Here is a 26,946-nt window from a genome sequence, read left to right on the forward strand (position 1 = left end):
GTTGTTGTTCTGCAGACTAGTTGTTACTGTGCGGATTGAGCTTGTTTCTGTTTGGATTCCAATACCAGCTTTGAAAGTTTTAAACACTATGTTTTTATTTAGTTGATCTCTGCTACACGTCAACCATCTACACAAGTGGTCTGCAGAGATCCCAAGAATGCTCAAAACCCCAGTCAGGAGAACTCCAGTGTAGGAGTTTAAGCTGATGAATATAACCGGTTTAGTGAACAGCAGCAGTCTTCCAGCTGATAGGCAGCACATAGAACACAAAGCTGCAATGACAATATTTCTTAAAGACAGAAATAATAGAGTTATAAGTGGATACATATCAGCAAGCTTGCTCATACTGGATGTAAAGAAGCAGGCAATTAAGGACATGATAAAGTTTTGGGTAACTCCAAGAAGGTGAATTATAACACTGAGGGCTAGAATCCTGTTGAGAATATTCTTATTTTGGGTTGGTCTTGTATTCAGAAACTGTATCAGGAATACACAAGCAAGGGTTGTTATTATAAATCCAATAGTATTGATGCAGAAGGTGTAGTAGCTTGGCAGGGCAGGAACAAAAACCATCAAGCAGATATATACAGTAACACACAAACATTTCATCAATGTTTTATGTTGCATGGTAATGGTAAATACTTAGTAGGATTCTCTTTTTAAGGTAATGTTGGCCACAACAAAGGGATCTTTTCTTTTTTTAATCTTGATATTTAACAAATGCAATTTTTATTTTCTCAGAAAAAAAAATCCAGGCTTTTGTCTGTTTCAGATTGTTACCAGAGCTAGTTAACAACAAAGTGCTTTCTGAAGTTATACTGGCTTTTATACAGATGGATTAAGAAGTCTAAAATATAAGAGTAATATTCTCTGTGTACAAGATTAAAGTCAATTTTTGTTTACGTTGCCCAGTAATACCTTGGCTACCAATGAGAACTCAGCTTCTAAGCTGCACACACTTCAAATATTTTCTCAAGAGCCTTATTTCGACTTTAGACTTTGGCATTTATTTCTTGGAAACTTAAATTTGAAAACAAATTTGATCTTAACAGCAAATAACATCATTTCATAAAATATCAACATAAATTTTGATGATTTTTATAAAATCACAGAAAACTTCAGTTCTTTTACCAGCTGAAGCAAGCTGTACAGTACAGACTACGTAAGTCAAACCGGGACGGTACGCCAATAAAATGAATGATCCCTTCTTCTAGTGAAATTCATGTGAAATAATGACATGTTTAATATGATTTTGCTCAAACACCTTAGACTGAGAAAACTTTTCCGACTTGCAGTGTAATATTGTGCTAGGAGGCATTTCATTCGTAATATCACTATTACAATGAGAAGCTATGTTTACAAGAAAGAATTCAGGGTTGCAACCTAAGTCTATCAATTTATAATATTCTCTGTATTTAATATTTTTACAAGAATCTAGCAAAGCTAGGGTTGTCGATTTTCTTGTCTTCATTTGTTATTTAAATTAAAGCATATTTTTTCCTAAATACCTATTGCCCTCCCTTTAGCTCTAAACCTGGGCTTTTAAACTAACTGCCTGAGTCCTCAGGCACACTGACTGAATGACTTCTTTTTCCTGTAACAAACCAAATCTTTGTTTTGACCCACAGTTGTCAGATTTTTTAGAATTGTTAGCTGTTTGGAAAGCCTATGCCATAAGGAAACGGATTGCTAAAGTTTTGCAAAGAAATATTTGCAAATTAAAAGAAATTTAGTTTTTTCTTATCACACATCAGATTGTTTAAAATGTTGCTAAATTTTGCTTACATGAAATGATATGGTCAAGGGCTTGTCAAAAATGTGCATTTTTAATTTTTTTAAACAATTTTACTATAAAACTGGATTTTGCAAAAAATCTAAATTGCAAATTATTTTTGCAGATTCTAAAAAAAAGTAGAGCATAAGAGCTTTCCAATTATATTATTGTTATATTATAAACATCAAACATGTGATTTTGAGGGGGGGGTGGGTCAAATTGACCTTTACCCCACAGCACAACCTGGTTTTCAAGTACCCCAGCAAGGATAGGGTTAAAGAGAATTTGATGACTAAACCGCTTTTATATTTTACCTTCAGCTATGAGATTAGACGTTAAAAGTAAAATTTATGTTTTCATGATGTTAAAACATTTTTTCTGTCTGATTTTGTTTATCAACTAATTCTCTTTATTTATAACTTGATGACAGTTATTTTGATTGGTATTTAATTATAGAGGAATTAATTAAGCGTGTGGTCAACGATTTGATTAAATACCAAGTGCTTTCAGAAAAATTAGGTTTCAATAAGTTGTTTGAATATTTTTCAGAAATCTCGTAAAATCTTGAAGTATGAAGGATTTAAAGGGACCGTTCACTTATTTGGGTAATTTCAGGGTAAACTAAACAGCCTATTCGCTATTGATTGGTAATAGTCTTACTTTTCAAAGACAACTGTGGCCGGAGGATAAGCCGATTTTTCGTTCAGAATACGAGCGCAAAGGGACGGTCCCTCTCTCTAGACAATATTTGATGTTTTTTTTTAGTAACAGCAGCCCAATAACATTTAAATTTATTATATTTTAATGTCATTATGTGTTCGTTATTATGTACTAAAATGTGAAAACTTTTGATATTTGAGTTGAAATTTACGTTTTTCGTATTAAAACATGTAAAATGTGTATACAATCAAATAATCATTACTCGATTTTGGTTCGTAGATTTTGTAGATTTAGTTCCCGTATGTAGACAACTTTTCATTTCTCATGCCGCGTTCAATTCAGATTTTTACACAGGCAATACACAATTTTGAATGCAATAAAATAGTGTTTTTTTTAGAAATAGAAAGTTAAAAAACAAAAACAAAAAAAATTTAAAAATAATGACATTTAAAATTAACGATTAGATACTACAGTTTAATTTTATATTCGAAATTTATTTTGATTCACAACATACTGAAAAAACATCAATTAGTGTTTATAGAGAGGGACCGTCCCTTTGCGCTCGAATTCTGAACGAAAAATCGGCCACAGTTGTCTTTGAAAAGTAAGACTATTACCAATCAATAGCGAATAGGCTGTTTAGTTTACCCTGAAATTACCCAAATAAGTGAACGGTCCCTTTAAATTTTTTCCACAAAATTAAATTTTCACAACTAGCTTCTTCTTAAGGTCAAATCTGTCCTAGGACTGATGATGATGTAAAAAACATCAAAATATATTTCCCACTTTGAAGTTGTGCATTCATAAAATTTAACCAATTCGGATTTTTTCAGTTAATTTTTCTAATCCATATATGATGATATCATTGCAACCTGATGGTGTATAGACTTTTGATATTTCAAACTTAAAACATTTGATCCAACAGAATTCATAGTTTTAAATATCTAAGGTCTACAAAATTGGGTTGCAAAGAAAGAGGGGTAATAAAATAAGAGTTTGTGGTAAAAACTCAATTCTTTTTACATTAGACTAAAACCATACACGTGTTTAATCTTCTTAAAAAGTTATTGACAATTGAGAATTAAATTCTGTTGTGCAAGCCTTATGTCTAGTTATAAGAAATAAAATATTAATAATATGCTGAATAAAAGGGTTCCAATTTACAATTGAAGTCTGAAATAAAAAGAAAAGTTTTTAAAAGAACTGTTCTCACGTGAGTCTCCATTTAAAAGAGTGGCATGACCTATTCATAAAGGTACCCATGAAAGATATAAGATTTTCAGCATCATAAATTCAATGTAGGTGAGGCCATAAGAGAATTTTGTAATCAGTATATACCAAATTCCGTAATATACAATAAACTCACTTTCGGTGGCTGTACAGTTGTGTATATTGGTTGTTTGTAAACAAACGCAACCGAAACTGGACTTGAACCGAAACATGAAATTGAACCCAGTATTCAATCCTTATTCCTTAGTCGCAGTCCAAAGTTATAAAGTTTAAAGATAACATAGAGCGAGGTAAATCAATTCATTATTTTAAGTATTTATTAAAAAACCCTCTACTTCTCTTATGTCGAAACTGTAAATTATTGTTTCGACATAAGCCTAATTAAATTGAATGTAAACAAACCACTAATATAGTTTTTTTGCCACTGAAAAAACCGAGTTCATAGTGTATTCCAGAATACATGTTTGTACAGTAAATATATTTATCATTTATATTTGTCTAAAGCAAAATTACATTAAACAATATAAAAGTTTACAAACTAATACTCTTTTCTCTGGATATCGCATTTTATAATTGAAAGTATGTACAGTAAATAATTTTTCTTATGGTCCAATTTATTGTTTTAATAGTGACTTATATTTTCAATATATTCTACTTTATTGATGTGTACAATAAAAAGATTACTTTGAATAACAACAACAATCCTTTTTTCCATTTCAATTAGGATTTTTCACCCCCCCCCCGCATAAAAAAATCTAAAAATTAGATTAAAAAAAATATTTCGTATACAATAGACATTATTTTCGTGTTTATAGAAAAAGTATTATTTACAAAACCTGTCATCCTCTTTGTCTCCTGCCAGCCCTCGCTAATCAATTATAATTATTTTTGAATATTTTCAACAAAATTTTGGGTGGATCGTTATTTGTAATATGACAATGTATTTGTCTGGGTGAAATACGAAACTATTGAAATTGAGATAGACAGAACTAGACAACCAGAAAATTTACAGCACACACATAGACTTGCACTCATTTTACACTCTACACTATATACTCACACTCATCTTACAGTCTACACTACACATATACTCACACTCATCTTACACTCCACACTATATACTCACATTCATCTTCCACTCTACACCATAAACTCAAACTCATCTTACATTCTACACAACACATATACTCACACTCATTTTACACTCTACACTACACATATACTTACACTCATCTTACACTCTACACTACATACTCACACTCATTTTACACTCTACACCGTATACTCACACTCATCTTACACTCTACACTACACATATACTTACACTCATCTTACACTCTACACTATATACTCACACTCATCTTACATTCTACACTATATACTCAAACTCATCTTACACTCTACACTACACATATACTCACACTCATCTTACACTCTACACTACACATATACTTACACTCAATTTACACTCTACACTATATACTCACACTCATCTTACACTCTACACTACACATATACTCACACTCATCTTACACTCGACAAATATACTCAAACTCATCTTACACTCTACACATATACTCACACTCATCTTACACTCTACACTACACATATACTCACACTCACTTTACACTCTACACTATATACTCAAACTTATCTTACACTCTACACTACACATATAGTCACACTCATCTTACACTCTACACTACACATATACTTACACTCATTTAACGCTCTACACCATATACTTACACTCATTTTACACTCTACACCATGTACTTACACTCATCTTACACTCTACACCATATTCTTACACTCATCTTACACTCTACACCATATACTTACACTCATAATCCCCCCTCTCCTCTCTCTTCCATCAGATGGTTGAATCCTTGTCCCCTATTATTAAATATTTTACGCCCGAGCTTGTAAAGGGCAACAATAGCTGAATCCTCCACGGTGGTATGAGTCACTAATCTACCGATAGATGGCAATAGTGCGACAAATATATCTTGTGATATAACAATGGCCGCCCACTTGTGCTGCAGACCAAAATCAGATTTATTATTGTTGGTCTAATCCCCCCCTTGACCATTACTGACACGGGGGTAATGGATCAGATTTAATAATACTAATATATATTACAAGCTAACAACTATTACTTCCAATGATAGTAAACTGGTCGGAAAAGTCAGTTAAGAAAAAAGAATTGAGCTCTTGCCACAAACTTAAATTTTCTAATCCCCATATCAGTTTATCCTGATAGTGTTAACCTTAATTTAAACTTAAAGGGACTGTAAAGGAAAAATTAAAGGGGGTATTGGATGAAACCTTAGAATCTCAGGCGTTAAACGATACATATTAAACATTTATCTGATGTTCATGTCTCGAGAAATTGATATAAAACTGTGTCAAATCTATACGAATATTCATATATATGAAATTTTGTATAAAAGTTGTAGTATTAAACAGATCATATTCAACAAATACGCAATCAATCTGAAATCGACGATATCCCACAGGAGTGTAGAGTGTAAACTAAACTGTAGATTGAAAAGTTCTGGTGGAGTGTAGAGTTAGACTATGGAGTGTAAAGCTACAGGTACAGATTAAAACTCCAGTGAATCTTAATTTTTGAACATATTGCCCCCCCCCCCCTTAATGTATATTTTTTGTATTTGATATTCTATATTTTTTTGATGGGCTATTTTTTAAAGATTTTTGTCACAAAATAGAATTGAAAATATAACTAAAAATATTCCGATTACATGGATTAACAAATAAAAAAGAATAAATTAGAATAATTTTTTAGCTTATTTTTCCCAGGTATAAAATGTATATATTCCTTTCAGTTGTGAGTAACCCTGTATATTATATACATCACTAATGTATAATCTGGATGAAAGAGTTGTTTGTTGCTGTTTCCTTGATACAATAATATGGATGAATATAGAGAGAGAGCTTTAACTTCAATATTCATGGGAAACCTTTATATATACAGGGTGGTCACTATATTTTCCTTAGTTTTACAGGATGTCCTCAGATCACTTTGAATGTCCTTAATATACTGGATGTCCTCAGATCACTTTGAATGTCCTTAATATACAGGGTGTCCCAGGATACTTACTGTACTAATGTCCTTAATATACAGGGTGTCCCAGGATACTTACTGTACTAATGTCCTTAATATACAGGGTGTCCCAGGGTACTTACTGTACTAATGTCCTTAATACAGGGTGTCCCAGGGTACTTACTGTACTAATGTCCTTAATATACAGGGTGTTTCGGATTTCTGGACTTTGGTTATTAAAACAATATAAATTTTATTTTAAAAAAACATCAAAAATGATATCAAATTAAAAATTGAAATGAATATTCTAATATTTATTAAACACAAATATAACATAATAATAATACATTTTCTTCTAACTGTATGTATTTCTCGAGATACAAAACAATTATCAAACATTGCACACTGCAAACATATTGCTCCGTTGAAGGGAGAGAACTGGATAAAAGGTCCGATAAGATTTAGCCCCCCCCCCCTCTCTCCTTCCCCTTCACTGCCTTCGGCCCATTTCTTCTAAATCTTATCATCGGTCCATGCAATGGGTCTATTTATATCACAGTTTGAGAAAATATTTGTAATTTTAGTAGATATTAAAAGATGGATGGGTCCTCAAAATTTTGACATATTTTGACATATGACCCCTGCAATTAGAAGCACTAATCTTAAAATGCAGAACTAAGGTATAAAGATTGATTGAGAAGAGAGAGCAGATTTAGAAATATTTCAAGTTTTCCTGGAAATTTGAATATTCTGCCCTTGGCTCTCTAGTATGCGGTACATTTTTTAAAATTGAGATCGACTATATTTAAATCTGTTCAATTATTGACGAGGATAGGAGGGGGGGNGAATGAGAAAATTAGGAAAACTTAGAAAATTGCTAAAAAACCATTGGAGCACCCATCACAACCTGCATTTATAAATCCTAAAATGTACTCCTGTGTTCAAGGATACTTGGATACGTCCTAAGATACTCCGATTTTTTATGAAATGTCCTAGAAATCCTGGGGTATGTCATAAAAGACTTTAATATCCTAAGATCCTAGAATGCTCCTATATCCTAGGATACCTCCTAAAATGTCAGATATCATAAGATACGCGTCCTAGAATACTGCTAGAACTTCCAGAGGTTTACTTGTCCTAGGATATCCAGGACTTTGCTTGTCCTAGGATAAACAGGAGTTTACTTGTCCTACGATATCCAGGAGTTTTCTTATCCTAGGATATCCAGGAGTTTACTTATCCTAGGATATCCAGGAGTTTACTTGCCTTAGGATATCCACGAGTTTACTTGTCCTAGGATATCTATGAGTTTACTTGTCCTATGATATCCAGGATTTTACGTATCCTAGGATATCCAGGAGTTTTCTTGTCTTGTGATATCCAGGAGTTTATGTGTCCTAGGATATCCAGGAGTTTACTTGTCCTATGATATCCAAGAGTTTACGTGTCCTATGATATCCAGGAGTTTACTTGTCCTATGATATCCAGGAGTTTACGTGTCCTATGATATCCAGGAGTTTACGTGTCCTATGATATCCAGGAGTTTACTTGTCCTATGATATCCTAGAATCATGAGAGAGTCCGAATCGTCCTTCACAGTTTCCGTTTAATCCGTTGATCATATTCTCAATGTTCTTGATCTCACTGGGAACGGGTTCGGAGGTATCTATCTCCGACTTGACGGTTATAGGACTGCTCTGGGAGGGGGGAGACGTATCCATCGGAGGTGTGACACTGTGCGGCGGAGAGACCGGTGGACTGGCGGGGAATTGACGGGATAAGGACTTAAAGGCGGAGGTTAAGCTAGGTTGAGAGGTTGAGAGTAAAGAATGTGAGGTTGGACTGAGACTTGAAACCGAGGGAGGATAAGGACTAAACCTGTTCTGTTTCAATCTCTCAGATATAAGTGAGGAGGCGGATCCATTGTAATTTGCCAAGAGGTGGGCGTGGTTGGACTGCGCTGCCATGGCTAACTGTGCTTGGAGAAGCATAGGATTGATGGCTGGGGATACTCCTGAGTTTGTGAGGAGTTGGGTTAGGTATTGTTGATATAGACCAGAGTTAAATAGATTAGAATAAGGATTAGAGGGAGGGGAGGAGGGGGAGGGAGAAGACGGAGTTCTAACTCGACCATTCGGACTTATGCAAGGCTCACAAGGTGGGGTTCGGCCCTCGGGACGATTTGGCTTGTAATCGTCGTCTTTTCTAATCAAGGACGTTATGTCAAAACCTCGGAATGGTTTCTGCTCAGTAAGTTTTGTCGGAGATTCCTTCTCCGGGTCTAGAGATCCTGTGTCGGGGGTTGGAGTAGGACTAGGAGCCGGAGAACCATCTGAAAAATAATACGTTTAAGGGTTTGCTAACAAAGTGTCTAAATACGAATCTAAATCTATCTATTTGTTTATCTTTTTATCTACTCTTTTTATTAACTGTTATGTTTTGTTTGTCTTTAAATCTCCATCTGCATTTTTGCCAGTGTTAGTTTGATTGTGACAGGTTCAGATTTGCTTAGATCAAATGTCTCATGTAATTAACTTATTTCATTTAGTTCTAATTTTTAAAGATCTTTTGACTTCAAGAATGTTAAATAAAATGCAAATCAGACTTTACGTTATCAACAACTTAGAAGGGACTGTCAATGTGATTAAATATAATCCTCAATTTAAAAGAGTTGCATTTTGGATTATTGTCACGTTTTTCTTCTTGAAAAGTGTAAAATCGGTTATTTTCTTTCATTATCTCTACTGCACAAAACCCGGATTATTTTTAAATAGAAACCATAATTGAAAATTATTAATTTTCAAGGATTACAGGGTACTATTGAGAATCAGTCATGCTACTAAAAGATCCCTTGAAAGCACATCTGAAGTCCCAAGAGGTTAGAACTGAAAAGCTCTATACAAGCACAAGATAAATGATCTATTTAGCAAGGAGGAAATTATCTAACAATTTTCTGAGCCTATTGCTTTGTTCCAAGCCATGAAGTCATTATGGGGGGTAGCTGGGGTCCAATTAGCTGAAAAACTTGGTGAAAATTATACATTGGTTCGAGCAGAGGGCGAGCAGGCAGGGTGGTCTATTCTCCTTCTATCCGGGCTAATAACCTAAACCTAAACCTTTAATACAACCTATTTATTATCCTAAACCTGTTGGAAGACCTTAAACATTAAACCTAAAATTTTATATTTTCTTTTTCCTAATTTAAACCGGAAGTAACGTAAATTTTAACATACCCTAAATCTACATTCAAACCTAGGTTTAAACCTAAACCTTAACCTAACTTAAACCTAAACCTAAACTTAAACCTAAACCTAAACCTAAATCTTAACCTAAACCTAAACCTAAACCTAAACCTAAACCTAAACCTAAACCTAAACCTAAATCTAAATCTAAACCTAAACCTATACCTTAAACTAAACCTAAACCTTAAAGTAACCCTAAACCTTAAACTAAACCTAAACCTAAACCTGAACCTAAACCTAAACCTAACTTAAACCTAAACCTAAACTTAAACCTAAACCTAAACCTAAATCTAAACCTAAACCTAACCCTAAACCTAAACCTAAACCTAAACCTAAATCTAAACCTAAACCTAAACCTAAACCTAAACCTAAACCTAAACCTAAACCTAAACCAAAACCTAAACCTAAACCTAAACCTAAACCTAAATCTGAACCTAAACCTAAACCTAGACCTAAACCTAGACCTAAACCTAAACCTTAACCTAAACCTATACCTAAATGTTTTAAATCCCTAGTAAAATGAATATTACGGCTACGTGGTAATGTAACAAAGGAATTGAGTCTTTGCCACAAAATCTGCTTTTCTAAATCCTATATCTTTGGATTCCGATGTCGTAGACCTTAGATATTTCAAACTATGAATTCTGTTAGATCAAATAATATAAGTTTGAAATATCAAAGATGTACAACATTGGGTTCCAAAGATATAGGGATTATAAATTCAGAGTTTGTGGCAAAGACTCAATTCCTTTGCTAAAAATACAAGAAAACTATTTTTCAAAATTACTGGTTAAGTGGACCAGGCCCACGACTAGATATAAATCAAGAGAAAATGGTAACAAAAATTTCGAATCCAATATTTGCAATTGACAACATGAAAAAATACACTTTATGGTGGGCTTAAAAACATTAAATCAGACGGAGACAATAAGACTTAAACTCACGTATGAATAAAAAGTTGATGAGAGCTAGAAATCCTGTCAGCTGTTATACACAATCGTTTAAAAGAGACTGTAAACGCAATTATCACGAGACTTTTTAAATTTTTACATTTTTTCAAGCTTTTTTGAAAGCAAATATCCTCTCCCAGCACTAGTAAGAAAATCGGATTGTGTTGTGCCAATCTGTTAGTGGAAAGTCACATGAATATTCATTTAAGGGTAAACTTTCATAATGACTTGCTTGATATTTTAAAACTTTGATGTTAAACCCGGCTTAGCTGGCCCCAATATCAAGGTATTATGAGCTAAACTTTTCAAATATAAAATTTTTGTCTAAAACTATATCTTTGGTAGCATGGTATCCTCCTATGTTTGTTATAATAATTGTCCGATGTGCATGTAATTGCTCCCCCTAGCTCTCATTTTACCCCCTCCCCCCATCAACACTCTGCCATCTCCCATTCAGCACCCCACCCTCCAACATTATATGCCAAATATATCAAAACCTCTGACCACATCTTTCTATATCTTTCCTTTATTTTCATCGCGGAATGGTAAATATTGTCTTTTCTCTCTTATCCATTTCCCCTTTCTTTTCTCCCATCTCTTTTATCTCCCCTTTCTTTTCTCCCATCTCTTTTATCTCCCCCATCTTTTCTCCCATCTCTTTTATCTCCCCTTTCTTTTCTCCCATCTCGTTTATCTCCCTTTTCTTTTCTCCCATCTCTTTTATCTCCCCTTCCCTTTCTCCCATCTCTTTTATCTCCCCTTTTTCCCATCTCGTTTATCTCCCCTTTCTTTTCTCCCATCTCTTTTATCTCCCCTTCCCTTTCTCCCATCTCTTTTATCTCCCCTTTTTCCCATCTTGTTTATCTCCCCTTCCTTTTCTCCCATCTCGTTTATCTCTCCTTTCTTTTCTCCCATCTCGTTTATCTCCTCTTTCTTTTCTCTCATCTCTTTTATCTCCCCTTTCTTTTCTCTCATCTCTTTTATTTCCCCTTTCTTTTATCCCATCTCTTTTATCTCCCCTTCCTTTTCTCCCATCTCTTTTATCTCCCCTTTCTTTTCTTTCGTCTCGTTTATCTCCCCTTTCTTTTCTCCCATCTCGTTTATCTCCCCTTTTTTCTTCCATCTCGTTTATCTCTCCTTTTTCCCATCTCGTTAATCTCCCCTTTCTTTTCTCCCATCTCTTTTATCTATATTTTCCTTTCTTTTTCAGTATCTTTTCCCCCAGTTTCCTTTCCTCTTTCCCGTCTCTTTTTATCTTCTTTAATCTTCATTCCTTTCTTTCTTTTTATATTCTTTTATAGTTGTTTCCCTTCCCCAGAGATCTTTAGGTTGACATTTCTTGTCTATCGTTCCTTTTTCACTTCACTTTTTTCCTGTTCCCGCCTCAATATGAATGTATCCCTCCCTACTCCGTCTCATCTTTCTATTCCCAATCACTATCCCCACCTTCCCCCTACCTTCGCAATTCCCCCTCCCTCTGGTTGATTCCCTCAGATCAATATCATAGTATCTGGCCGAGAACTATCTAGCTATCATTCTATATGAATATATATCTATCTATCTAACATGTCCATCCATCTATCTATCTATCTACATATGTATCTATATATCTATACTATCTATCTATCTATCTAAAGGGATGAATGCCATTGAGCGAGGTTACACATTCCTCTAAAGGGAGGCCGTAGGGGGCAGTCGAGGCCATACCGATATATTTGTAATCCACTTAATCTTAATCCTAATGTTTATCCTCTACAATATTATGTATATAAATACAATCCTAGGTTTCTGACTAAAATCTGAGGATTATGAATAGTTCAACCATATTTGGATGAAAACTCAATTGTAAAGTTTAAGTCTAAATTGCTTAAAATAGTTTTCAGAGAAACTGATAATTACCAATTCTTGTTAATAAATAAGAAAAATTAAGATATAACTTGTAGGGGGCGGGATGAATGAAAAAGGGAAAAATGATAAAGATAGGAGGAGTATTAAGAAGGGAGGGGGATGGTAAGGTAATATAGATGATTCATAAGGTACGATGAATATTAAAATTGATCTTTAAAATTATGATAAAGATTAAATATTGTTTCTACGTCTTCCAATGGTGGAGGGGTGGGGGCAAAGAAAACGGAGAGGGGAGCATTTCCAATGGCATTTGTTAGATAAAGCAGGGTTCACAAAAAAGTCATAAATTGCTTAGGTCAGAAAAAGGTTCATGACTGTTGATGTCAAAAAAGTCTTTCGAGGACATTTACGAAAATATGATTCACATGTTTTTCTCTCGTACTTGACAACCAACATTTTCATTTAATTTCATTTAGAATTAGTTTAAATTTGTGAAGATAATTTTAGAACAGAGAATACCTAGAGGGTAAACAAGGAATTATCTAAAAGAAAAAGTACGGGGGGGGGAATTTGAGGGATTTGAATATTCCCCTAGTAAAACTTTAACTTTTACCAGACATTCTAATTACTGAATATAAATATAATTAAAACCAACTTCTCCTCTACATGCTTCCCTGGAACCACAATAGGAATTAAGTTCATTAAAACAGGAGAATCAGGGTAAACTTTAAACTTGAAGAAATTGTATGAGCTGAGGTCAAAACGTTTGTGTGAAATAGCGCTGATCTACAAGATTTAAATTTCAGGATAATGCGCTTGATCCCTCAAATTGAAAATGTGCCAATTCAAAAAGAAAAATTCTTCAAAATTTTAAAATGAAATAAAATTTACCGACTTTCAGAGCAAAAGTTAGGAACTAAAAATATTTAAAAGAAAGGGGGCGCGAAGCGCACTAAAACACTAGTTCTACTATTAGAAATAACTTACTTTTTCATTCCTTTGGCTCCCCCTGTATCTCTAAAGCCCTTGGCAAAGGGATTATGGTCTATTTTTAGCTGGGTGACTTTCTCATTCTGATAAGCTGTCACAGCAATAAAATCGCATTCTTTAAACACATAGGTTCTGAAGGTAGAGTAGGGGAGCTGCAGGATGTCGCTGGCCCTCACCAGGTGGAACCTCGGCTGGTACTTGTGCATCGAGTTCAAGATTGTCTAGAAGAAGAATAAAGACGATTAGTTTCCTGTCAATCGGCTGTTGTGGAACTTGTATCTAAAATCGTCGGCGGCCACAACGTCCAAGAGAAGAATGTATTTTGCTTTAGGATTCAGACCGGAGAGACGAAACTTCATCTGGGGAAACATTTGCCTAAAAAATGAAAAAAATAAAGGGACTGAGACAGATTTTTAAGTTACACTCCATACAAGAGTGTTCAATCATAGGGTTGTGTTGAGTAAAATTTCAGCTTTGGGATTAAAATCTTAGGGTTGGATTGAAATCTCAGGGTTGGATTGAAATCTCAGGGTTGGATTGAAATCTCAGGGTTGGATCGAAATCTCAGGGTTGGATCGAAATCTCAGGGTTGGATTGAAATCTCAGGGTGGGATTAAAATCTAAGGGTTGGATTGAAATCTCAGGGTTGGATTGAAATCTCAGGGTTGGATTGAAATCTCAGGGTTGTATCGAAATCTCAGGGTTGGATTGAAATCTCAGGGTGAGATTAAAATCTAAGGGTTGGATTGAAATCTCAGGGTTGGATTGAAATCTCAGGGTGGGATTAAAATCTAAGGGTTGGATAGAAATCTCAGGGTTGGATTGAAATCTCAAGGTTTGATGGAAATCTCGAGAAAGAATCGTAATCTCAGGGTTGGATTGCAATCTCAGGGTTGGATTGAAATCTCAGGGTTGGATTGAAATCTCAGGGTTGGATTGAATCTCGTGGAAGGATCGAAATCTCAGGGTGGGATTAAAATCTCAGGGTTGGATTGAAATCTTAGGGTTGGATTGAAATCTCAGGGTTGGATTGAATCTCGTGGAAGGATCGAAATCTCCGGGTAGAATTGAAATCTCAAGGTTATATTAAGAATTCTCAGATTGAAGAGTAAAATCTAAAACTTTTAAGAAAACATCTAAACTTTGTATTTTAATCTCAAGTTAGTAGTTGACTCTCAGTATTGGACATACAATCCTAGGTTTCTGACTAAAATCTGAGGATTATGAATAGTTCAACCATATTTGGATGAAAACTCAATTGTAAAGTTTAAGTCTAAATTGCTTAAAATAGTTTTCAGAGAAACTGATAATTACCAATTCTTGTTAAATAAATAAGAAAAATTAAGATATAACTTGTAGAGTTGGGAATGGGAATGGTCGGTCTGGGTGTCTGTCAGTCTGTTTGGGTTTTCGTCTGTCTGTCTGTCTGTCGGACGCTCGGCAATGTTCATCTGTCTCGACAACATGAACGCCGAGTTGTTAAACATATAATAAACAATGTTTATCGAATATAAAAACAAAATTTTTCAAAAAAGTTTGAAATGTTTAGATAAAAAACACCTGTGTAAAATTTTGTTTCTTTTTTCATTTTTTCTTAGTTTTCTTTCCAACAATTTACAATATATTTAGTACTCTCTATTCCATGTTAAACGCTCTCCAACTTTTCGTTTCATCTTTGGTCCAAATATAGTGCTCAAAATAATTGAGAGGAGGGGTGGGGGGGCACACAGATAAGGATTACCCCCTCCCCCCCCACTCTTTCATCCTCTTTTGTGAGTGACAATATTACACTCTAGTGTGTTACAAATATAGTATAACACACTGAGCTTAACATCTATTTAAGAGAGAGGGGGGGGNCCCACCCCCTCATCCTTCTTATTCCCACCCAGTCAAGCAAACTGAATCTCAAACTGTGTTAAACTTCAAGTAAAATATAGCACCAGGAGGGTACAAAGCAAAACATGATAAAAAACTTATTCTTTAAATTTGTCCAATCTTTGAAGCGAAAGTTTTCTCTTTGATTTGTATGAAACAAATATATATGTTTTACACCTAGAGACTGCCAATGGTTAGGTTAGTTTTCTGAAATTTTTTAGGCTTTTGTTTGTTTCGCAAACATTTGAAAAGATTTAAAAATTGTTGTTTTATAAACTGTTGCCTTACTTACACGTTGCTAAAGAATTTGAGTCTTTGCCACAAACTCTGATCAGAGCCCAAAGCAAAGCCAAAAGTGAACTAAAAACGGTCATGTTTGGGTTAATTTGCATCTTTTATCTTTTCCTAAGATGACATTTTTGCATTTTTAGTTTGCATAAAACTTTTACAGAATATGGTTTCGGAATTCTGATACATTTAGAAGGAAATCTGAATATTGGCCCGTTTTTAATAATTGCTGCATAATATTCCTAACTGTTTGTATTGCTGTGAATCAACATGAAGAATTAGAACTCTGAAACATTTAAACAAAATACTGGTGAAAACTTGCGGTCAACTTAAGATAGTCATCTTGAATTCATGGAATTTAAGATCCAGGGCGGTAAATATAGACTCAAACAACATTTTTGGGCGCCCCCCCTTAGGTATTGTTGATNATATAGGGGGTTACTAGTCACTATACTAGTTTACTCCCAGAAAACACCAGGGTGTCAAAAAAAACTTGTTTCAACCTTTGTTCTGAAACACCCTGTACAAAAATCACACCTCCTGTAGAGTAATAACCATTTTGTAATAACACGTTGCAAGTTTTTATTTCTGGAAATTGTATCTTTTAAAGTTTAACTCTTTAAATATTTATCGAATTTTCAATTGATTTCTTGGTGTAGAATATTGAAAGATCTTTACAAAAAAACCTAAACACATATTATTATTAAACTTAGAGCTTTAAGCAAAATTGTACTTTGAAAACAAGTAAAAATTACAAAATAGGGCTTTGCTATTTTCATCTTATTCCTTATTGTTTAATTGTCTTGACAAAAATATTCACATAAAACAAAAAATCTTCAAGATTTAGTACTTGTGCATATTTTCTAAACGTATATATCAAATATCATGTGATCCCTCCTCGCCGGCATGATTAATCGTTGCAAAACACGACACAAATAACGGGAAACATGAAAACTTATTAAATTATTTTATAATATTCAAAAAGTGGAAACTGAAGCGAATTTTGTCACATTAACTGAGATTACATTTATCTGAGAACATGTTTTAGACGGAACATTAAATAGAATTGATTATGTTTTACAAGAATATTTTTAGGATGCGGGGGGAGGGAGGCGGTTTTCTGAGGGAAAGTGAAAAAAGTCTGATTACTCGTCGCAAATCCTAATTTTCTATTCACATCATCTTTGCAACTTGGTGGTGTAAATCATCAATATTTTAAAATTTGACAATCTGATCTAAACAGGATGAATAGTGTACGACATTAGGTTGCAAAGAATTAGAAAGGAGTTTTGGCCCGGTAATTCTTATTTCTAAGAAAGTATGTAAATAATTGACAAAAAATAAGAAGGACAAACAAAGAGAAAAATGAAAAATTCGATTAAAATAGAACCGGAAAGATATGAAGAAAATATCTTATAAAGAAGATTAAATCAAAAAATTCTAATTTAATAAAACCATCAAATTAAAGCTAAAATGTAAAAAAGAAAATGAAATATAAAGCTTGAATAAGACATGCTAGAAAAGGAAAAGAAAAGTTGGATATTTAATTTTCAAGAAATTGATGTTTGTGTTTTCAATTTTAAGTTTCCAAAGATTTTTGCTTTGACCTCGTTCCGACGGAGTAGTGTCCTTTTTATTGGATAAATCGGATTATATTGAAGTTCTAAGGATTTCTCCAGTTTAAGATTGAATATCTAGAGATAGAACGGAAGTGTAGAGGGGGGGGGGGAACGGGAGTGCAGAGGGAGGGGATTAGAACCATTGGAACATCCTTACCTCCCAGTTTTAGTGATAACCATCTCCGTCCCGTATTTATGAAACTGCTCCCAGAGTTCTTTATGTTCAAGAGTAACTTTAGGATCGTCCTGAACATTATCGTCCTCTGGTGGGGGCGGACGAACGGGAAATCCTCCAAAAGGAAGACGTGGGAAATGTCCCGGATATCCGTAGGGAGTACTGAAACTATTGGTAGGTCCTAGTCCAGGGAAGGGTAGAGAGCAGGGTATATTATGAGGAAGTAGTCCAGCAAGCCCCATATCTCGGTGCATAAAGGGAGATGAAAATGCCATGTTTGGACTAGGCATACAGGGGGACATCATAGATACACATCAACATTAGGTCTTGCACATTAGATAACTATATGTACTGCTACAGTACAGTGTACTGTACACGGGTAGTGTATATACAGGAGATATCTGATTAATGGTCTGCACCTCAGGATGACAAGTTCTCAACTATATGTTTGCTGGCGGCGGCGGCGGGTTGGTTGGCGGCGGAGAGAGCTGAAAACCTGGCACCCCACGCCGCCAGTAATAGCGCGTAAGGCGAGAGGCGAGGCGAGACAGTGCTAGGTTGTAGTGCAGCCTGCTCCAGGGGGGTCTATATACACACCACCATACAATATACACCCGTAATAGCTTACTATACAAATATTTTCACATTTTAGAGAGAGACACAACTCAACCCAATACAGCTCCACCATTAGACTTGATGCAGATTAGATAGAAAGATAGATAGAATATGCAGTAAAATTTATAAAGTGTTAATTTTATTAAAAGCAAAAAACATATTTAAGATCTTGAATATTATAAAACACGAAGTAAAAAGAATTTGGCAATTAATGCATCTCCAAGAAAATTATATCGAATTAAACCTTTTCTAAGAAGGTGTCTAAATGTGTTAGCAATTGCAAAATTTTGTGTTGCAAGCTTCCAAACTTTTTAAAAATTAAATTTAAAATTTAAAAATGTTGGTTCAATAGATGAAGAAACCTCCAAACATCTAGATGAATATTAAATTGTTAAATAAATTTAATGTATATAAAATAAAAACCTTAATCATCTGAAGTTCTGAAAAAAAGCTAAAATATCCCGAATTGAAGAATCTTAAAGTGAAATCCGTATATCCAAATGAACTTAAACTAACCTTAAACTAAAAACTACATTTCCCAATGAATCCAAAATAAATATCCGAATTAAATGCAAATGAGAACCATTTATTTGATTATATTCCTTGAAAAAACTAAGTATTCCAATTAATCCCGAATTAAAACCTGAATATCCCAATGAATCCCGAATTAAAACCTGAATATCCCAATGAATCCCGAATTAAAACCTGAATATCCCAATGAATCCCGAATCAAAAACCTGAATATCTCACTGAATCCCGGATAAAAATCTAAATGTTTCAAGGAATCCTGAAGAAGACATCCTGTAAATTCCTAAACATGAAAAATCCCTAATTGCAAAACTAAATATTCCAATAAACCTCAAACTGAAACCTGTAAAACCTGGAGAATCTATAAAACCTTAAATACATATATGGTCCCTGAAAAACTGAATATTCTAATGAATCCCAATCTAAAACCTAAATTTTTTTATATTTCTGGGAAAAAAAACTTAATATTCCAATGAATCTCAACTTAACACCTGAATATCCAGAAGAATCCTTAGAACTTCATATTTCATTATATTCGTTCCAATGGATCCCGAGTTAAAACCTGAAAATTCTGAAGAATCCTTAAAACCCTATATACTCCATCCTGAAATACTGAATATTCTAATAAATCCCAAACTAAAACCAGAACATACATCCCGAAGAATCCTTAAAACTTCATATTCTATATTATACCTATTGAAAAAACTAAATATGCTATATTAATGAATCCCGAATTAAAACTTGAATATCCTGAAGATTCCTAAAAACCATATATTCCAATATACTACTTGAAAAAAAAATATACTAATGAATCCCGAAGTAAAATCTGAATATTCTGAAGATTCCTCCAAACCATATATTCCATTATATTCCTTGGGGGGGGAAAATATTCCATTGAATACCAAACTGAAACCTGAATATTCCGAAGAATCCTTAAAACTGAATATTCCATTTTATTCTCTGAAAAACTAAATATTCCAATGAATCCCGAACTAAAACCTGAATATCCCGAAGAAGTCGTGAAAACCACTCTATAATCCTGTAATCCACTCCAGTTGTTTTACAGGATCAATTAACCGAGATCCGGCTACATTGATCTACATAGCAAAGCTGTTCAGATATCTTACCCCTCCCCCCCCCCGTCCGACTCAATACTTTGAAAAGGGAGGGGGGAGTGAGGGGAGGGGGGGAGATAAATACAACTGGGTAGGATGGATGGGGAGCTATTTTAAATAAACTAAAAACGTTCACGACCTATGTGTAGAATATAAAAATACACTTTTTGGAACTTTAACATGCCGCATATATATTGTTTATATAGTTTGTGTAAATAGCTCAATTTAGGTTAGCAGCGTGCATGGATAACTTTTCTTAGGTTAGCTTGCATAGCAAGAACTATGTAGAATTTTAATATTATTGAATGTCTATAATATCAACTCATGCAGCATTGATTTTAAACTTTTTGCATGATAACACGGAAGTGCAGTCTCCACGAAATCTTATATTACAGATGTAAAATCTTTATAATCAATAGTTTAAGAAATATCTGCGTAAATATTTGAAAATTCGGATCGCTCCGTACCTTGATTTACAAATTATTTTTATTATTTAATTTCTTTAATGTTTTATTTGAAAATTATACTTATTTTACTCAATTTTTTACAATTGGTAAATTTTTCTTTATTATTTTCTGTTTACTCTTGAAAAGTGGCAACTGATTAAAAGTAATGTACCCTGTATAAAAATATGTATGTTTAGAAAAATACATGACATTAAAGAGCAATGTGTCTAGATTCCATATGGAAATGATTATTTCTTGCCCAAAGCATTTTTATGAAATATAAAAACAAGTGGAGTAGTGATAAATATACCACAGAATACATTTAGGTCTGATGCATTATGATAAATGCGTTTAGATACAAAACTTGGATAGATTGACAGATAGATAGATAGATAGATAGATAGATAGATAGATTGATAGATAGATAGATAGATAGATAGATAGATAGATCGATGATATAGGATTGCCCCGTTTTACTGTAAAATATATCTCAGTTTAACTGTTCGCAGCTTTCTACTTAATAACTCGTGAAATCCCACACACAGACACAGACAGACACACTGACACCATACACACAAACAAGTACAGCCACACATAGACAGACGCAAGGAAAGTTATTTCAAAGCTGTACGCATGTTTTGTACTGCAGTATACTGTCTCTGGGTGGTAATGTAAACACAAGACGGATGTCACAGCCTGACATGGGATCCATCTTTCACATAAAAAATCAATAAAATAATATGGTCATAGGAAACTATTATGTGAATTTTCAAAATTATCAAAATTAAATGTTTTTATCCTCCTCGGATACTAGACGAACACTGATGCATATATTCTTGTTTACAAATTCCGCCCAGAGAGAACTGGTTTCAATATGTACGCAGAGTATACGCGACCGCAATTAACTTTCCTTGCATTATAACCTTGGACCTCAAATCGCAAACACAAAAAGAGACACCAGAAACTATATTCAACATTATAAACCAAACCATCAGATTAAAATATAATTTTAAGGAAAAAAATTAAAGATTTTTTAAATATAAATTTCTCAGATTAGTTTTTAAATAAACTTTTATATCTTTATATAATCTTGTAACCGAATGTAGATATATATATAATTATATATATCTGGATTTTTTAAAACTACGGAATTGATATTTTTCCATAGAAACAACCATGTATGGTCATTTATCATCAAAACAATTTAATTGAACAATTTTTCTATACAATCTATAAACAGATTTTTGTAAAATTAACGCCCAAGTTAATAAAAAAAATCAAAAGAATTGAGTCTTTGCCATAAACTCAGATTTTCCAATTCCCGTATCTTTGCAACAAAATATCGAAAACCTTAGATATTTCAAACTTTGAATTCGGTTGCGCTCAAATAATCGAAAATTAAAATATCTGCAAAAATTTACGTAAACCTTTGCAGATATTTTTAAATAATAGAAAGGGCAAAGACTTAATTTATTTATTAAATTGCATCTTCGATCTAGCTTTTCAAAACAGGAGTTATGATTTGAAAACATGTAAGATTTCTATTGGAGTGTATACTGTGTATACTTCGTCTACTGTTTATCTCACACCTCCTCTCTCCCTGTCTCTGCTCTGCTATTGGTAGAATCAGGTTGGTGTGAAATATCTCGCCCTCTGATTGGTCTAGGCTCCAGGTGTGAAATATCTCGCCCTCTGATTGGTCCAGGATCCAGGTGTGAAATTGCACACCTTTCATTTAAACTCTTCACTCTCATTGGTTAGATATGTGACTCTCTGATTGGTGAATTTAAGGTGCTAATTTTCTAACTATGCTCGGAGTCGGAGCTGGTGTTAGATAAAAACGGTTTATTCTCTGTTTCATCTGAACCGTTATTAAGCTATTAAATGCCTCAAGGCTATAGAAACATAAAATACACAGTGTTAATCAGAATTCTTAAATGGCCGAGTTACATGAAAATATTTCAACTCAAAACAATTTTGCAAAGTGATAAAAAATATAAGTTTTTCTAAATTGTGAAAAAACACAAATAAATCTTTGTCATACATAATTTTTTGTGCTAGGCTATCAGGGCGCTTCGCGCTAATATGATTCTGAATCCATAAACCTTCCCTGGGGTCATGCAAGTTCCCACACAAAATTTGGACCCGTTCGGTTCAGCCGTTTTGACGTTTATTAGATACAAATAAACCAACAAAGACAAGCAAAGTATATATGTAGATTGTTGAATATTGAGCAAAAATATACAAATAAAATAAAACTGGGAAGCCTGTAATAAACATATCCTTATAATTTTCACGTGGATTCAACAGTTCGGTCTTTTCCCAGAAAGCTGAGACAAATAAGTTTAAAAGCTGCATGTACGAACCAGTACAAGGATTGCCTAGAGTACTGTTTACTCGTATCAGCCTGTCTAGTGTACCTAATATATGGATGATTCAGCACGTTTTATGCAACAAATTAGGCCGGCAGAACTATAGTTGTAACTTTCTCTATCACAATTTTACCTTTAATGAAAGAAAAGATTTTCATCTTTCCTCCATTTTAGTTTTTTTTTGTCTACAGATGCGTGTTTAAATAAAAAGTATAAAACAAGGAGTTGAGTCTTTCTAATCCCTATAATTTTACAACCCAATCTTGTAGACCTTGGATATTTCATTTTCTGAATTCTGTTAGAGAAAATAATTAAAGTTGAAATAACAAAGGTACACACCACCAGGTTGCAAAGATAGAGGAACTAGAAAATTTGAATTTATGTCAAAGACTTAAAGATTGTTTTATTATAGAACAAAATGCGATTGCATAGACCACCATAGTTTCAGTAGAAGTAAATATTTCCATTTACTGATAGCGCTGATTGAAAGATTCATAACTCTGATTGGATAATGAGATAGATAGAAAATTAGATGTTAACACCAAACTATTTCTATTGGTCAAGAATAGACAACAAACACACGTCTGAACCCTGATTGGATCAGGCGGTAATGGACTCGACATACAGGAGTGAGACGCAAACGGAGTAAAGGAGGAAAAGAGCAAGGGGGAGTTGTTTCAAGAAAGAGGCATGCCAGATTTCAATAAAATGGGACACATCGTGACTAATTTTCAGACAATTTGCGAAATCATGGTTCAATTCCTTTAACAAGGGGTTAGGCTTCTTTTGGTTTTTAGTTTAGAAATGTACGAATAATGATATATTTCAGTTTTTAACTTCACATTTTTTATAAAAAAAAGAATTATACTATAATAATGATAGATATGTGTAAACTAAACTTGTAGAAACATATTGATTATTTACAATATCAACGTAATACATTTTTAGTATTTGTAAAAATACAATATGTATATATATATATATAGATATAAATGAAATAAGTATCTAAGGCTATAATAGCTAGCTATCTATCCATAAATTTATCTTTCTAAGAGAAAATGTTCCAAATGGGTGCGAAGCGCCCTGAAATTCTGATTTTTATATACTTTGCTTGTCTGTTTGTATCCAATACATGTCAAAACCACTTAACCGATCCGGCCTTATTTTTGTGGTACCTCACACGACCCTAGGAAAGGTTTATGAATGATCAAAATTTAAATGAATTGCCTCCAACAAAATTCAATTTCCATAAAATTTTGAAAATCCTCGTAATTTTTTTTATAAAATCCGCGTTTTTTGTTTTTGTTTTACCATGTATACAAAGAGAAAATGTTTACAATTAAAATAAAAGATGGGCGCGAAGCGCGCTGAAAGCCTAGTATCTATATATTTATCTATACATAAATCTTTCTATCTAACCAACTATCTATCTATCAATATATCTATCAATCTATTTATCTATCTATCTATATATTTATCCATCCATCTTTTTATCTATCTATCTCTGGAATGTTGAGTAAATTAATCATCACTTGATGCGTTATATAACCTTTTCTTTTCCAGACAATGTTTCAGGTTTCATTAATTTTCTTAGACGAATGAGTTTCATCATAGACTCAGTAAATAGACACTTAGACATATTAGTTTCATAGACTCTGAGTACTTAAACAATTTCAATGAACTGAATACAGATAAATATTTTATTTAGATTTTCTATAAAATTATGTAATATACATGACTTTTATACCTCCTTTTTTAAAATTTTAAATACAATAAATCTACATTTAGTGGGTGAAAATGGGGGCTAAAGTTAAGACTCACTGAACTTTTAACCAGAACCTCTAGATTACCTTGCCAATGAAACTAGAATGTATATGGATTTGAGACTGCTGTCTATATGTTTAAAGAAATAAATCGAAAAAATGTCTGACTTTCCCTGTAAGTAAGTGCATTGATTTATTCCTGGTTAGATATCTTGCTCCGGGGTTGGTTTAGAACACTGGAACCTAGACAATCTGTTCCCATGGCTAGTCCAGAGTGTTTACATTCTCCTCGACTATCTTGGAACCCTCTCTAATCAGTTCTCCCATAAATCAATAAGCTTTGTATAGAGAGGTTGGATATCAGTATTCTTGTATCCTTATCCACCCGGAGATACGGAGTATCCGAACCTAACCCTTCAGACAACGATATAACTAGCAGGCCTATCAATATACATACAAGTATATCAGATTAAAGATAGAATAGAGTCTACCAGGCATACACTCCTCACAATGGAAAAGAAGAAGATAAAGAGAGAGGAAACGAAAGGGAAAGAAGACGGAAAGGAATTGAAAGAAAAAAGAAGAAGAAAAATTAAAAGAAGAGAAAGAAAAGGAGTAAAGGAAATGAATAAAAGAAAAAAGAAAAAAAAGAAAAAAGAAAAAAGAATATGAGAAGAAGAAAGAATGACTAACAGAACAGAGAAGAGAAGGAGAAATAGAAGAATATAAGAAGAAGAAAGAATGACTAAAAGAAAAGAGAAGAGAAGGAGAAAAAAAAGAATAGGAGAAGAAGAAAGAATGACTGAAAGAGAAGAGAAGGAGAAAAAGAAGAATATGAGAAGAAGAAAGAATGACTGAAAGAAAAGAGAAGGAGAAAAAGAAGAATAGGAGAAGAAGAAAGAATGACTAATAGAAAAGAGAAGAGAAGGAGAAATAGAAGAATAGGAGAAGAAGAAAGAATGACTAACAGAACAGAGAAGAGGCTAAAACAAAGAAAATGGCAATTAAATAGAAATCCTTCTCCTTGTATCTAACTAGGTTTCCTCCCATCCGTTCTATTATTCTCATTATCATCCTCCTTCTCATGCATTACGTATATAATGATCAGTGTTATAATTTATTCATTCATTTAATCCTCATAGAATACATGCACCGTCTATCTACTGTACAGCCTACTTTGTGTACAATATGTGTAAATTTATAATACTACTAACTGAATTGACCGGGGTTGCCCAGGTTACTCATACTCATACTCCAATTCCAAAATGTTTTTTTGCGGTTTGTCTATGTCACCTAGGGGTGGGTTGTCAACCGTTTTTAAAAACTATCGAAAAAACTATCGTTAAAAAAACGAACCAATCGTTTTGAACTTTTAAAGGACAAAAAAACAATAGTTTTTGAAAACATTTTCGTTATTGAACCCGAGTTTATGACAATTAATTCCAATTTTTTTTAGAAAGACAAGGTAATGAATTTCGAGAGAAATAACCTGAATGTTTTCAGGCCTCGGATTTTCCAAGGTACTAATGTAAGGACAGTTATTTCAGAAGTGTAGGCATTTTTGTACTGCAGTGTACTGTCTTTGGGCGGAAAAGTAAACACAATACGGATGTCGAAGACTGACATGGAATCCATTTTCACAATAATAATCTATGAAATATTCTGGTCTTAGGAAACTATTATGTGAATTTTCAAAATTATCAAAATTAAATGTTTTTATCCTCCTCGGATACTAAACGAACACTGATGCATCTATTCTTGTTTACAAATTCCGCCCAGAGAGAACTGGTTTCAATATGTACGCATAGTATACGCGACCGCATTTAACTTTCCTTGCATTAGTACTTTGGGATTTTCCGAAAAAAAAGTATTTTCTCTTAAAAAGGTTGTTAATGATGTTTAAGGAAGGGTCGTCGTTAACGGTTGTTAACGAAGGGTCGAGTTTTATAAAACGACCAAACGTTTTAAAAGACGATCTTCGTCGTTGTAAAAACAAAATGATCGTTTTTCAAAAAACGAGCCATCCCTACCTACAGGAAACCTAAAGGTTCCCTTAAGAAAATTTAGCCAATTTGTTTAGCCGTTTGCGAGCTATAGCGAACATATAAATGAGCGAAAAGCTAGCCTAGCTTGGAAACTAACCGTCAACTCACTGAAGTGTTTTAACCATATTATATTTAATATTTAAACCAAACTCGTAACATAAAACATGTTTATTAATGATGATTGTAGCTTACACAACAGAAATTCAATAATTAAGTGATTCAGAGATTCTAGAAGAGTCAGAAAAAATATGATATTGATACCAAATCCGGAAATAAAATCCCGATTTAGTTATTAGGGTGAGACAATCTTCTTTATTTTGTCATATTTAATTTTGTTTTCTCTT

The 26,946-nt window shown here is 33.6% G+C and overlaps 1 protein-coding gene across 1 annotated transcript; it reads right to left on the reverse strand.

Annotated features, from left to right (window-relative positions):
- Nucleotides 1–7,030: 7,030 nt before the first annotated feature.
- LOC111715805 (optomotor-blind protein-like) lies at nt 7,031–18,244 on the reverse strand. The gene is given in 3 exon segments (XM_023491178.1): nt 7,031–9,071; nt 13,759–14,136; nt 17,701–18,244. Coding segments are annotated over 3 exon segments (1,488 nt in total). The 5' UTR covers nt 18,024–18,244; the 3' UTR covers nt 7,031–8,284.
- Nucleotides 18,245–26,946: the final 8,702 nt, after the last annotated feature.

The sequence above is a fragment of the Eurytemora carolleeae genome, unplaced genomic scaffold (assembly GCF_000591075.1).
Source record: "Eurytemora carolleeae unplaced genomic scaffold, Eaff_2.0 scaffold420, whole genome shotgun sequence".
NCBI lineage: Eukaryota > Metazoa > Arthropoda > Copepoda > Calanoida > Temoridae > Eurytemora > Eurytemora carolleeae.